Here is a 13,593-nt window from a genome sequence, read left to right as displayed (position 1 = left end):
ACAAGGTTATTTGCCACAGCTTTTGTCCATTTCTAGAAAATGCGCATCACTTAAAAAATTATTATTATAAATTGGGGGAGTGAGGCTAGGCCCAAGGGGTAATCCTAAATAGTGCTGAATAATATTGTCAGACATCCCTCGTTCCGTATGTTTTCATATTCCAGGACAAAGTAGCTCCATAAAGCATCATGGATATTAAATCTGGTTCCACAGAGCAGATCAAAATGTTATTTAAAGGGTAATGTTTTGTTTAGCTGCCAATGCAAGATTTGAATTCAGGGCCACAGAGCCCCACCCCAGACATAAACAAATACAACTGAGCTTATTCTTTCTGCTTTTCGTGTGACCATAACTGAGACCATCTGTGTTAAGAAACAATGTTTTGCCAGGGCTGAGGAATTTATTACCATTGTTTTTAAGAATAAGTTGTGAAATCCATTGCATATTTTAACCATAACAATATACAGGATGTTGCAAATCTATATATATATTTGTTGTTGTTGTTGTTGTTGTTGTTGTTGTTGTTGTTGTTGTTGTTTTAGGTTCTTTCTCCACCCTATCCTAAGGGCTTCAAGAGGATTTACAATAATTTAAAAACCAAAATAATAGAATTGCATGAGGTATTTTTTTTAAAAAAATAAAATATCCTCATAATGGTCAAAAAGATTTTTTTGAAGTAATAGCTAAACCCGATCTTACACCCTAGCCCCAGTGATAGAAATTGTGATTTTCTAGTAGTTGAAATGAAAGGTGGTGGCTGGTGTTTTGATAATGGTGACATCTGATGAACAGAATGAAAAACTTGGGTGAATGTGCAGCACCAGTTCCGCAATGAACATCCATGTGGAACTCATTTCCACTTTTGCAATGATAGAAAATAATGGAGACCAGCAAATGATTGATGCTAAATAGAAACAAATCCTCCTAAAAGCACAAAGTGCCTAAAGCGCCCTTGAAGCACTGGAAATTGTCTCAAATGAGATTTAATGTTGGATAATTATTCAAGACTGTGCACAAAATGTAATCCCATCCTTCCACAGGTTGAAGTACAGTGATACAGAATCACAAAACCTCTTACTTGCACATGCTCAGCAAAATAGATTTCAGAATCATGCTCCCCGCTTCAGAATGGTTTTCACTATTATCTCTAGTTCTTGTGGTCCCTCTTTTGTATTGTGAAATCAGCAGTGCTGTTGGATCATGGGATCATAGCCTACCTTCAGCCGGTGTGCTGGTTCCTTTATTGCTTCTACCCGTGCTTCAAAACGCAAGAGGTGCCTGAAAGAGAAGAGTTAGTAGCTGGCTAAAATCCTACTACTATTTGTCCCTCACCAAGAGGTCAGATTAACAGATGAGGTAAATGAGTAGGGAGGCAGGGTTATGGGAGGGAGGAAATGTGCCCCAGGAAACCATGGCCCTCACTGACATGCAGGTCAGGGAGGTCCCCCTATAACCCTTTTCTCCTTTCTCACAGTTGCAGGAAGATTCATGAAGACTATTCAGAGGCTAGGAATATCTGGCACTGAGGAGCAGTGGGGCTGTGAGGGCAGGGCTTTGGGGCAGACATACAGGTCCCCCGTTCAGCAGAAGGGCACTCAGATGCAGCATGCACCAGTTTATCACATTTTGAAGGGAAGGAATATACTTTATTATCCAGAGAGGACCCTTATTCCCACATAGGACCATTAATTCCGAAATTTATTTACTACGACTGAGAATTTGTATAGCACATAGTCCATTGCAGGGGGTTGGACTAATGTCCCTTCCGTTTTGGTCCCTTCCCACTCTACAAGTGGTGAGGTAGACTAGAAAGAGGAGGCTGTATCAGGTCTGAGAATGAGGTAATGGCACATTTAGAGCTGCCATCTGATTTAATGCAAAAGTAACTACCGGTATAAGCTTCTTGGCATCCCTCATTGCATCCCACATATATAGTCATGGTTGACATGTGTGGCACTTCTATTGATGAAGATATACTTTGAAAAACAGCTAATTAATTCCATCTTAATCTGTCATAGCTGATGAATTTCTCTCTCTCTCTTGTTATATCCTGCCTGGTTAAACTGGAAGTGTTTAATGCCTTGGTCAGAAAACAGCATAAGGATGTGGCTGAGAATATTGTCCATGGTTTCTTAACAAGCAGATGTGCCCAATGTAGCCTAACGTGTCCTCAGTTGCCATCCTCTTCATGAAACTTGTGAGTCATGTCTTAATTGTGTAAGCATACTGTAACCAATCTCCGAGTGGTGTGAGATTCCAGGGGTTCCAGGCACTTACCCAGGGTTCAATTATCACAGCAGAGACAGTGGTGTCTTTATGATATATGGTTTATTCACACAGATATACAACCTGGGCCTACAGTGGAGGGGTCCACAGCCTTAACACCCCAAGAGGGCCTTGCTTCTCCCATAGCCACAGCTTTGTATTTGAGGAGAAATCAGCCCTCTGCCTTCCTAGCTTCTTGCCTTACTTTTAGCTTCTACCTCACATACTCTTTGTCATGGAAGGGAAGGTTCCTGAGAGAAGAATAAAAAATTGGGACTCCAGACAACCTGTTTATTAAGCATTCATCCTGATTCACTTGCACAAACCTTATGATAGACTACCGTTGTTGTTGTTGTTGTTGTTTACCCATCCTTCACCTTAAGGTCCCGGGGCAGGTTACAACAATCTAAAAAACAATCTTTATAAAATGTAAAAAAACTCAAAATAAGAAAGAACACAGTCATAAAAAAACAGGGTGGGTCCTAAAAAGATACATCTCAAGTATCTGGTCTTTATTGAGCATTTGTTCTTAATATTCATTCTGAATGCATCCTTTTTTGCTTACATAGTTCTAGACCTTCCCATTGATCGATCATCCATTCCATACTTTTCAGTCCATTTCTCTGACACTATCCCAATTTCAAAAAGTCACTTGGTGTTGTTTTTAAGTGGATTTGTTACATCAGGGCAAGAGAGAGCTTTAATCCACTTTAATTGGGCAAGCCAAAATTTCTGGCATGTGCTTGAATCCATCCCACAGAATACTGAGAGTCTGGAGGTGACCTAGATTGCACCAAGGTTAAAAAAAGAAAGGAGGGTTTTTCCTTCTTCTTCCCATAATTCCAAACACAGTCTGGTCCTGATTTCCCTTCCTACTTGGCAAGTAGGATGGCCAATGCTTGTATTTTGCTTTAATTAAAACAACAACAACATTGGTACCTGGGCAGATCCTGGAACAAATCAAGAGCTGGCCCAAGAAAGGATCCTGGAATGTAGCCTGAGCAGGTTTTGGCAGCTTCAAGTTGCACCCAAGGAGTTGATTAAAAGCATTTGAATGCCACCTTGTATCCAAAGATTCATCCCTGACCATTGGCTATGCTGGCTGTGACTGGCAGGAGCTGGGAGTCCTACATCTGCAGGGCTGCAGATTCCCCATTGCTATTCTACAATAAAATAATGAGTGGTTTCTAGTGTATTCAAAGGCAGTGGCCAGCACAAAATCTTACAGTGTAAACCTGTGCATATCTAACCCGAAATAAATCCAATAGAGTTCACTATACTTTACTCTCCCAGGTGAGTGTGTGTATTGCAGCTTTATTCTACTAGGTATAGAGCTTTAAGAATAAGGATGAAAGGATAAGGAAGAGTGGGGCAAAACAGGGGAGGGGAGGAAACAACCACCCTTTGCTTTTCTGCCAGCTGACTGGAAAGCAAAAGAATCCAGCCAGTCCAATTGTTGTTGTTGTTTTTTTCTGGTTGGTTGGCAGCGCTATTGGCAGGACATACCAGAAGCAACAGCCCAGGCTGCACTAATTAAAGAAGGATTTCTTTTTTGTGTTAGTGGGACCTCCTCTCTCTTTCTGGAGTCCTGGGTGGCCGAGTCTCTGGAGCCAATGGAGCAGCCCCAACAGATTATCTAACAGGGCCAATTCTGTGAAGGGGAAATTCAGAAACGGGGAACCTGGCAACTAGGAGTTGGGGGCATGTGGCTAATCTCATTGGAGATGAGGCCCAGCATGAATGTAATCACTCACCCACCGTCTGCTGGATAGAACATAAGAAGCTGCCTTATATCAAATCAGATCAGTGGTCGTTTTAGATCAGTATTTCTACACTGGCTGACTGTAACTATCCAAGATGTGTGTGTGTGTGTGTGTGTGTTTTAGTTACGAGAGTCTCTCCTAGGCCCATCTGGAGATGCCAAGGATTGAAGTAGGAACCATTTGCATGCAAGGCACATGCTCTACTACTGAACTGTTTCACCTTGGTCACAACTTCATTCAGGGCCGGTGATATGATTGGCCCTCCACACTCTCTCTGCTGCAGTTAAACCATATGGGTATAAATATATAACCACTCCACCCAATATGATTTTCCCTGGGCTCCTCACAGCCTCAGTAGCACACTATATTATTTACCCCTGCACATAGCTGAGTAGAACTATACCTCTTTTTTCACTAAACATGGGGAGTGTGTGCCTTGTGATCCTTGGAGGAAAGATGGGATACAAATGTAATAAACAATCTCAGGAGAGCAGCTACACCAGTGCTTTGTCCTTCCTTTCTGCAGGATGCTCTTTTTATCCAGTCATGAATGATCCTCTAGTGCAGGCATCCCCAAACTTCGGCCATCCAGATGTTTTGGACTACAATTCCCATCTTCCCCAACCACTGATCCTGTTAGCTAGGGGTCATGGGAGTTGTAGGCCAAAACATCTGGAGGGCCGCAGTTTGGGGATGCCTGCTCTAGTGGATGGTTAACATCTTCCTGTTTCAAAGGAGGGTTGGGATATGGATAATTTTCATAACCGTCAACTAGGACATCCCGTTTCCCCCCCACAAGAGCATGGCAGCCATTTTGGGCGCCTTGCTCTTGTGTGATTTCAGGCCAAGATCTCGCCCTAAAAAAAAGTGGGGTTTTGGGGTCCTCAGTCTCACTTGACTCACTTAAGTTCACTGATTTCCAATGGGTCCACTCTGAGTATGACATAGCTGGATAGAACCTTGTGAATTTACTTTTAACATGAATTTGCCTGCCTAAAGAAGACTGCTTGTAGAAAACACATTCACTTGGGACAGTATTTCGAGCGGCCTGATATTTCATAGTCTGAGACATATCCACACTTCCTCTCTGCTGATCTCTGGCTAGTTTTTGGAGCAGATCCTTTTTCGCTTTGGAGCATTGACATATTCTCGAATAATCCCATATTGTCTTGGCAGTAAACTCTGCTGGCTTGTGCAATCGTCTCCTGCAATGCATCCTCACACAATGGCCCTAAACAGATGGTTGTGACTTACCTTCCCCACCCCCATTAAAACATAAATGGAGTGGAGATGCTCAATGACTTGATCGTAGGTAGACTGTTGTGGGTCACAGATGAATGGCTCTTTCATTTTGTACTCGTACTTACACCACCCACCTTTTGTCTTTGAGAAAAACCACATTTATATGCCAGTATTGTACTCTTTTATTTTCAAAAGACAAAGTTCCATCTGAGTTTAATAGGATGTCTCATTACCACATCCTGATTCGTTGCTCATCATGCCCTCTGAAAAAGAGCCTTTGTTCTCCTTTGCATCTTTGTGCATCATTTGGTGGTTTTTTTTTTTATAAAAAGTTGCTAATGTGCATATCAAGAGGAGGCCAGCAGAGGGGGTGCACATCTTCATGTCGTCCTCTGCATTCATGTTGCAATTGGTTTAATAATACCAAGAGCCTTTTTTAAAAAAATAAATCTTAACTGCCTCTATTTCTTTTCCTTCTTTTCAGACGAATTAGGTTGCTATTCATAAGGCTAGGGTAAGATCAGTGCCCTATTAAAGTACATGCCAAACCTTATGCTGAAGGCCAGCACTGCTGTCACTCATGCCGTTTTGTACATTCTCTTCTTTGCCTGTGGCAACTCAGACTAGGTTGGCCAATTGCACATTGCCAGAAAGAGAGGGAGAGGAAATGCAGTACCCCAAAAGAGGACACATACTCGCAGAAGATTTACATATGCTAATGTAATTGTACACAGTGGTACCTTGGTTCTCAAACTTAATCTGTACCGGAAGTCCATTCCAAAACCAAAGCGTTCCAAAACCAAGGTGCGCTTTCCCATAGAAAGTAATGCAAAATGGATTAATCCATTCCAGACTTTTAAAAACAACCCCTAAAACAGCAATTTAACGTAAATTTTACTATCTAAACAAGACCACTGATACATAAAATGAAAGCAATAAAAATGTACTACAGTCACACAATCAATCAATCAATCAATCAGTAGCTGAACTGGGTTTCACACAGTCACAAAAACAAAACAAAATAGCCGCAAAAACAAAAACGCAAAATAAATAGCAAAAACAGACAGACCTCAGCGTAACACTCAAAACAGAAGTGTGGCACTCAAATCAGAAGTGTAACACTCAAAACCGAGCATGTTTGGCTTCCAAAAAAAGTTCGCAAACTGGAACACTTACTTCCAAGTTTGCAAGTTCCAAGTTGTTTGAGTACCAAGGCGTTTGAGAACCAAGGTACCACTGTAGACACAAATATGGAAATAATTACTGTAATTCATTATATAACCAACCGACTTGTGTGCCTCCTCAGTCTGCTGTCCAGGTGCAAATTCAAAGCTTCTTATGGTTCTTTATCTATAAACTAGACATGGACTGGCAGCCCTTTAAATACCAGTAGAGGGCTGCCCTCTGCAAAGTTGGACACATGGCCGTCCTAGATCAAACACACACAGGGACAACCTCCATTCAAACTCTCATGCCAGCTCTGTTCTAGCTCTAATCTGCCACAAGTTTCATACAGTAGTGCCTATTTTCCATTTCTAGTTTGATGGGAACAACATGGGTTTTCATGTTTAATTAATTCTTGCTTAGTCCTGTTTGCTTTTCAAAGAAGAAAAATGGAAGATAATAATGCCAATATTGCCATTTTTATGTATTTATAATTTTATATTTACAGTGCCTCTTCTTGTGGTTGGGATTCTGCAGTTTTGGGACCCAGTGCTAAGAAAACATTTACTGCCTGTTTGAAAGGAAGGAGAACCCAATTCAGAGGTGAGCTACCCCCACCCTATGAATATGCCAGTGCAGGAAATCTTAGTCTTAGATATATATATATATTGTAGCCCTCAGATTATACTCTAATGTGTAGAACACTCATGCTCAGTTCTTTGAGTACAAGGCAGCCAAAAAAACCCGAGAGTAGCTTAATTTATCATTAGGGACCAAATCATTCCAAGTCTAAAGATATTTGAATAATAATATCATACATAATCTAGAACAGGGGTCCCCAGACTACGGCCCCCGGGCCGGATGCGGCCCAATTGGCCTCCCAATCCGGCCCGTGACGACCCCCGCCGCCCGCTGCCACCGCCCGCTCTTGCGGCGCACTGCGCGGCGGCGCACTTCCAGATCGAAAAAAATTGCCAAAAATCGTTTCTGCGCATGCGTATGGGCCTCTCCCAACCCAGAAGAGGTCATTTCCGGTGCACTTCAGGGTTGGGGGAGGTGCACTTCCGGGTCGGGGGAGGCCATACGCATGCGCACAAACAATTTTCAGCGATTTTTCCGGCCTGGAAGCACGCCACCACGCCAGTAAATGGGTGTGCGCATGCGCACTGGCGCGCGCTCCCCCACCCTCCGGCCCACTGCGCGCGCACTCTCCCGCCCTCCGGCCCGAAGGCGGGTAAGTCTGGGGACCCCTGATCTAGAACCTAGAAAACTTATGTTCTCCTGTACTGCATGTGCTCAATATTTCTAGAAACTGTATGTGGAACAAGTAAAGTTGTGTGTGTGTTTAAGTCAGGCATCCCCAAACTCCGGCCCTCCAGATGTTTTGGCCTACAACTCCCATGATCCCTAGCTAACAGGACCAGTGGTCAGGGATGATGGGAAATGTAGCCCAAAACATCTGGAGGGCCGAAGTTTGGGGATGCCTGGTTTAAGTGTCTGAGCCAGTAAAAAAGCATAGACATTATAAAGACAAATAAGACTACCTCAGTTTTTTCTATTTCTAGAAGTTTATAAATAGTATTTATTTATTTATTTATTTATTTATTTATTTATTTATTTATTTATTTATTTATTTATTCATGTTGAATCTGCCGTGCGATCAGCAAACATTATTATTATTTTGGTTAAAAGATGTGTGCTTCTTTAGCATCTTCCATAGGAATGCAATTTTTAAAAGAATGTCAACTAATTGAAGCGTACAGTATACCCCACCTTCCAAAAGCTTCTTATAATATAAAATATCTACCAGTACAGTAATATCACCTAATTTGGGTTGGAACACAGCTTCTGCTTGGCACTCCCATGTCAGTCAACAGCAGTTAATGGCACCATGTGAAGGAAGAACTCATATGCTGAATGGATCTTTCAGCAGACATTTCAAGAAGCATTAAGCAAGGAGAATTGCAGTGGTAAATTTTGGTTGGTTAATCAGTGTGGGGAGAACCCATCCTGCTGTTACAGAAGTGCCCCAAGACCTTTAACAGCCTGTGTTATCCTGCATCAGTGTTCATCTCATAGAAATATCAAAAGGCAATGTTGCTGGTCATATAAAACAAATCAGAAAATCTGTTGGGAAGATGGTGAGTGTTTTGAAAGGAATACCAGTACTTATAGAATGTGACCCAGCCATGAAGCAGTTTCTGCTGTACTTAGATGAGTCAAATACCCTAAGGGAGAAGTTCAGCATACAGTACAAGACTTGGCTAAAACACATCTCTTTGTGTTAGCTGAGATGGTTTACTTCCTGCAGCAGAGAGTGGAAGAGTTAATGGACCAGAACTCTTTCCCTATTACACAAAAATAGAAAATGAGGCTGAAATTGTCTGTGTCAAACTGCAATCAATAATGTCTTTAAAAAAAAGGAAATCAAGTATTTTGAATCTGCCTTTCATAAACTTCTGATCCCTCAAGACAAACAAAATACAGCAGCTATCTATGGTGGCTCACTAGGATGAAGTTAACCCCTCTTTTTCAGTTCCAGGAAAAACAGGAACTATCAAGAGGTACAGTATTTTTATTATTTGTTTAGTGATTTCTCTCCCACTCATGTAGTGCCAATGGGCAGCTTACGAAAAATTTAAACCATGATGTCATAAAATTCAATAGCCCATCTTGTCCAACATCCTACTGTCATAGAAGCGGCACCTGAATTTGACAGTGCTCTGCCTTCTTGTGATTCCAAGCAGCTGGTATTTAGAGGCCTTCTGCCTCCAGCAGTAGAGGTAGAACGTAGCATTGTGGCTAGAAGTCATTGATAGCCTTATCCTCTATAAATTTGTTTAATCCTTTTTTATTTTATACCATAAAATTACAAAAGAAAATATGTATATATATATATATAAAATTAGTGCTGCTGTATTTCAAAAAGTGAAATTCTGGGTTGCCATACTTCCGTATTTTCACGGACATTTAAGAGATTTTCACCCAGACTCTGTTTCCGAGGGCCGAATCCTGGCTATGTCTGCCAAATTCAAGACGCATGGCAGCCCTATGTTAAATACATCTAGGGAGAAATTCCACATCACGCTATTCTGACTGCATAAATATACCACTCTCTACAATCATAGTTCTGATCTGTTCTTCATAGTTATTTATTGCTGCAGCATATCTGTTCAAATGTTCCACTTCCGTTGTTCCTTTCTGAATAAGCAAAGTAAACTGGAAACCATCCCATGCATGATCTCAGTTTACTTTATTTCTTATCTTCTATAATGTAACATGCATGTTAATTTCACACTGCTAATCAGTGTTATATTTTCCATTGTTATATTTTCCATTGACTTTCTTGACTGTCTGGCTTTCTTCTCCCCTCCACCCTCAGAAAGTTGTGCAACCAAAATAACAACAGCTGCCAATAAATTACAATAGATATTAGTTCAGCTTTCTGTTCAAATCCCAGCTCTCTAACGTTAACTAATTCTACTTTTATTGCTATATAAGTCATCTCGCATCTTTTAAAAAATATGTTACCGGTACAAATGAATACAGTGGTACCTCTGGTTAAAAACCTAATTTGTTCTAGAGGTCCGTTCTTAACCTGAAACTGTTCTTAACCTGAAGCACCGCTTTAGCTAATGGGGCCTCCTGCTGCCACCGCACCACCGGAGCATGATTTCTGTTCTCATCCTGAAGCAAAGTTCTTAACCTGAGGTACTATTTCTGGGTTAGCGGAGTTTGTAACCTGAAGTGTTTGTAACCTGAAGCGTTTGTAACCCGAGGTACCACCATGCTGCAGCATTGCAACACTAGGATTTTCCTCAATGCTCGCAGTGTCACTAAGCAAGCACCTTTAAAGTAGTTCTCACTCAGATTAATAATGCACTGGTGACATCTGTGTTCCAAATGTATTTCCACATACTTCTTGAAAGATTTTTCTTGAGAGTCCGCATTACATTCAACAGTAATAATCTTACTGAAAATATAATACCGTGATTAATTTTATATACTGTATTTTTCTATAACCTATCCCTACTGGCTCTGCTGCTCTCTATTTTAAAGACTGTTCCTCTTCTCAGTCTTTGCTTGTTTGATTTCTGTAGTGTTCTTTCAGTTCAATACTTAAAATGGATAATCTCTCTCCATTTTTTATTTCTATTAATTTTCCAAAAGTAAATTAATGCTGTAGTCTTCTCAAGTTATACAACTCCCCATCTCCTCCAATTTATAAGATTCCCATGGATATATTTTAGCTTCTCTTCCAATTTATTCCAATTAGGGCTGTGCCTCAGAGGTTCATAAACTGCTATCCGTTCCTTTATGCTACACTATCCTGCTGCCAGGCAGGAGATTTGATTTATTCCAAACATGCAGATTTGCTTTTCCTATAACATTACTGTACAATTATACTTTCAGCTCTTTTTCTCTTGCCCAGGGTAAATATTTCAGGGGAATTTTAATAGTCTGCTGTTCAAAAGATAATAGTGGTGTTAATTATCTTGTCTGGTGCACTCTACGTAGTAAGTCTAATAATAGTTATATTACTGTGCAGTTCAATTAAGTTGCAGAAAAACTAATTGACTCTGCTTATTTTTAAATTGTTTTTCTCCCCTTGAATCATTTTCCATTTTCCAAAAATCCATAACCTTTTGCCATTTTCTCACCTTACATTCCTGGATTATCATTCACAAATGTGGAATAAAAGCAGAGGTCTGGAGATTATATGCATTTTCACTGAATAAATCTTTGCAAACCAATATATCTTCCTCCCTTCTGTGTTTCTAGACCTTCCTAATCATGGGATTATAATACATCCCTCCCAATTTATCTCATTCAGGAGAGAGTAAGACACCCAGATGTCTAACCAGTTGTGTTTTCCACTTGTCAATAAACATTGTTTGTATCTCTTCTCAGTGATACGGTGTGACAATTCCCCAAGGAAACACTCGATGTGTGAAGTTCCACTGGTGCAACAGATTTTATGTTTCCTTTCCTTCCACTGAGTGCCCCCCAAACTTTGCTCTGGAGGGGCCCCCACAACTGTCTGAAGGTGATTTTTTTAGGATGCATGAGCATGTGGGTGTAGCTGGGACAAGAGCAACAGCAGCAGATCTGTTATACACATGGAAGCCCTGATGCACAAACAGAGCTTCAGTGTTGAATACAGTCCAATGTTGGATACAGAGACATAAGCAAGTAGAAGATATATGTGAAGAATGGAAACATAAAAATTAGCAAGATAGTATCTATTAAAGGTAAAGGGACCCCTGACCATTAGGTCCAGTTGTGACCGACTCTGGGGTTGCGGCGCTCATCTCACGTTATTGGCCGAGGGAGCCTGCGTACAGCTTCCAGGCCAGCATGACAAAGCCGCTTCTGGCAAACCAGAGCAGCACACGGAAACACCATTTACCTTCCCACTGTAGCGGTACCTATTTATCTACTTGCACTTTGACGTGCTTTCGAACTGCTAGGTTGGCAGGAGCTTGGACCGAGCAACAGAAGCTCACCCCATCGCAGGGATTTGAACCGCCCTTCTGATCGTCAAGCCCTAGGCTTCTGTGGTTTAACCCACAGCGCCACCTGCGTCCCCTATAACAGTGTTTTTCAACCTTTTTTGGGCAAGGGCACACTTCTTTCATGAAACAAATCACGAGGCACACCATCATTAGAAAATGTTAAAAAAATTAACTCTGTGCCTATATTGACTATATATAAAGTAATTCTCCCACGGCACACCAGGCAACATCTCGCGGCACACCAGTGTGCCGCGGAACAGTGGTTGAAAAACACTGCCCTATAATACGTATCTATTACACAACCATATTTAACTTATAGTGCTGGGAAAATATTGCACAGGGTCTAGGTCTTAAAACTGTAGCTTTATTTACTGTGGCAAATGCAAGCATATATTATTTTTTGAAAACCTTATGATTGTCTTACCTACTTCAGTGCTTTTTTCCACCTATTTCATTCTGCTTTGTGAAGAACTGAGAAAGTATGGCAATATGAGCCCTGGTTACATAAGCCTACTTCATCAAGTAATATTATGCAACTTCTGAACTGGTTTTTTGTCCTTATCAGTACACAAATGTGTGGCTTGTCATAACAGCTCAGATGCTTGAAGATCTTGGCAGCCTGCTCATTCTCTGCTTAATCACATCTTCCTGCAAATAGTACTATTATTTCTCGGGGGGGGGGCGTATGTTCTTGTAATACACGTTGTGATAAGTCAGCTATTCCCCTACTCCCATATTATTTAGCTTGGTTTTAAAGGCACCCTTCAAACCGTTCTTCAGATTGTCACAAAGACAACATTAAGAACTTTTATGGTAAATGGTATCACAAGATGTGATCAAATGATGATCAGCTGGTTTTTGTGGGAGTAAGACTACTTATTTACTAGCTTTTTTTTCTAGATTGGATATAATTTATGCTTTCAGTTATCACAAAGATTTCAGGCACTGTGTCACTGCCAAACTACTATGTTCTAGGGTTTTCTATGTTACTGCTTAAGTACTGTGATAGTTTTTCTTGAGTATAATGAACTTGTAGCACTAGCCTGTCCTGTGTGGGCCGGCAAAGATCTCTTGATGCACCTGAGATGATGAGTGGTCTGTGATACAGTTTATGATGTGGTTGCTGATCATAGCTGTCAAGTTTTCCCTTTTCTCGTGAGGAAGCCTATTCAGCATAAGGGAATTTCCCTTTAAAAAAAGGGAGAACTTGACAGCTATGTTGCTGATACATTGCTTTGCCTAGGCTTCCCATTTTGTTTTTCCTAGTACTGCAGAAGCAAATCAATACATTCAGGGCTATCACTGGCTACTAGACATGATTGCTATGTTCTGTCTTCACTGTTGGAGGCAGTATGCCTGGTTTGTCACTGTAAGAACAAGATATTGGACTCTATCGGCCTTTGGGTTAATTAGGTCCAGCCCTACTATTAGACAGACTGGTCACCTCAGTCAGCTGATTTTGATTGTAATGGAAAGGCAGCAAAATGTAATGTATTTGTTTATTGTATTTTAAAACAAAATTCCATAGAAGGAAAGGTGTGCTTTCTATCTCAGGTGCCAAAATAATTTGAATAGCCTTGTGTACTGTGCACAATTTTAAATTAAAAGCCTATACCAGTTATTCCCCCTCAACCCAGGATGGA

The 13,593-nt window shown here is 41.0% G+C and overlaps 1 protein-coding gene and 1 pseudogene across 1 annotated transcript in view; both read left to right on the top strand.

Annotated features, from left to right (window-relative positions):
- Positions 1-7,027, top strand: part of UBE2U (ubiquitin conjugating enzyme E2 U) — a 40,686-nt gene extending 33,659 nt beyond the window's left edge. The window contains exon 11 of the mRNA XM_060276845.1: positions 6,943-7,027. Coding sequence (XP_060132828.1) covers positions 6,943-7,013 — 71 coding nt within the window. The 3' untranslated portion in view covers positions 7,014-7,027. The remainder of the gene's footprint in view (positions 1-6,942) is intronic.
- A 1,542-nt stretch (positions 7,028-8,569) lies between these two features.
- Positions 8,570-8,799, top strand: LOC118088139 (general transcription factor IIH subunit 5-like; annotated as a pseudogene).
- Positions 8,800-13,593: the final 4,794 nt, after the last annotated feature.

The sequence above is a fragment of the Zootoca vivipara genome, chromosome 7 (assembly GCF_963506605.1).
Source record: "Zootoca vivipara chromosome 7, rZooViv1.1, whole genome shotgun sequence".
Taxonomy (NCBI): domain Eukaryota; kingdom Metazoa; phylum Chordata; class Lepidosauria; order Squamata; family Lacertidae; genus Zootoca; species Zootoca vivipara.
Note: the sequence above shows the minus strand (reverse complement) of the source record. Positions and strands in the feature narration are given on the sequence as shown.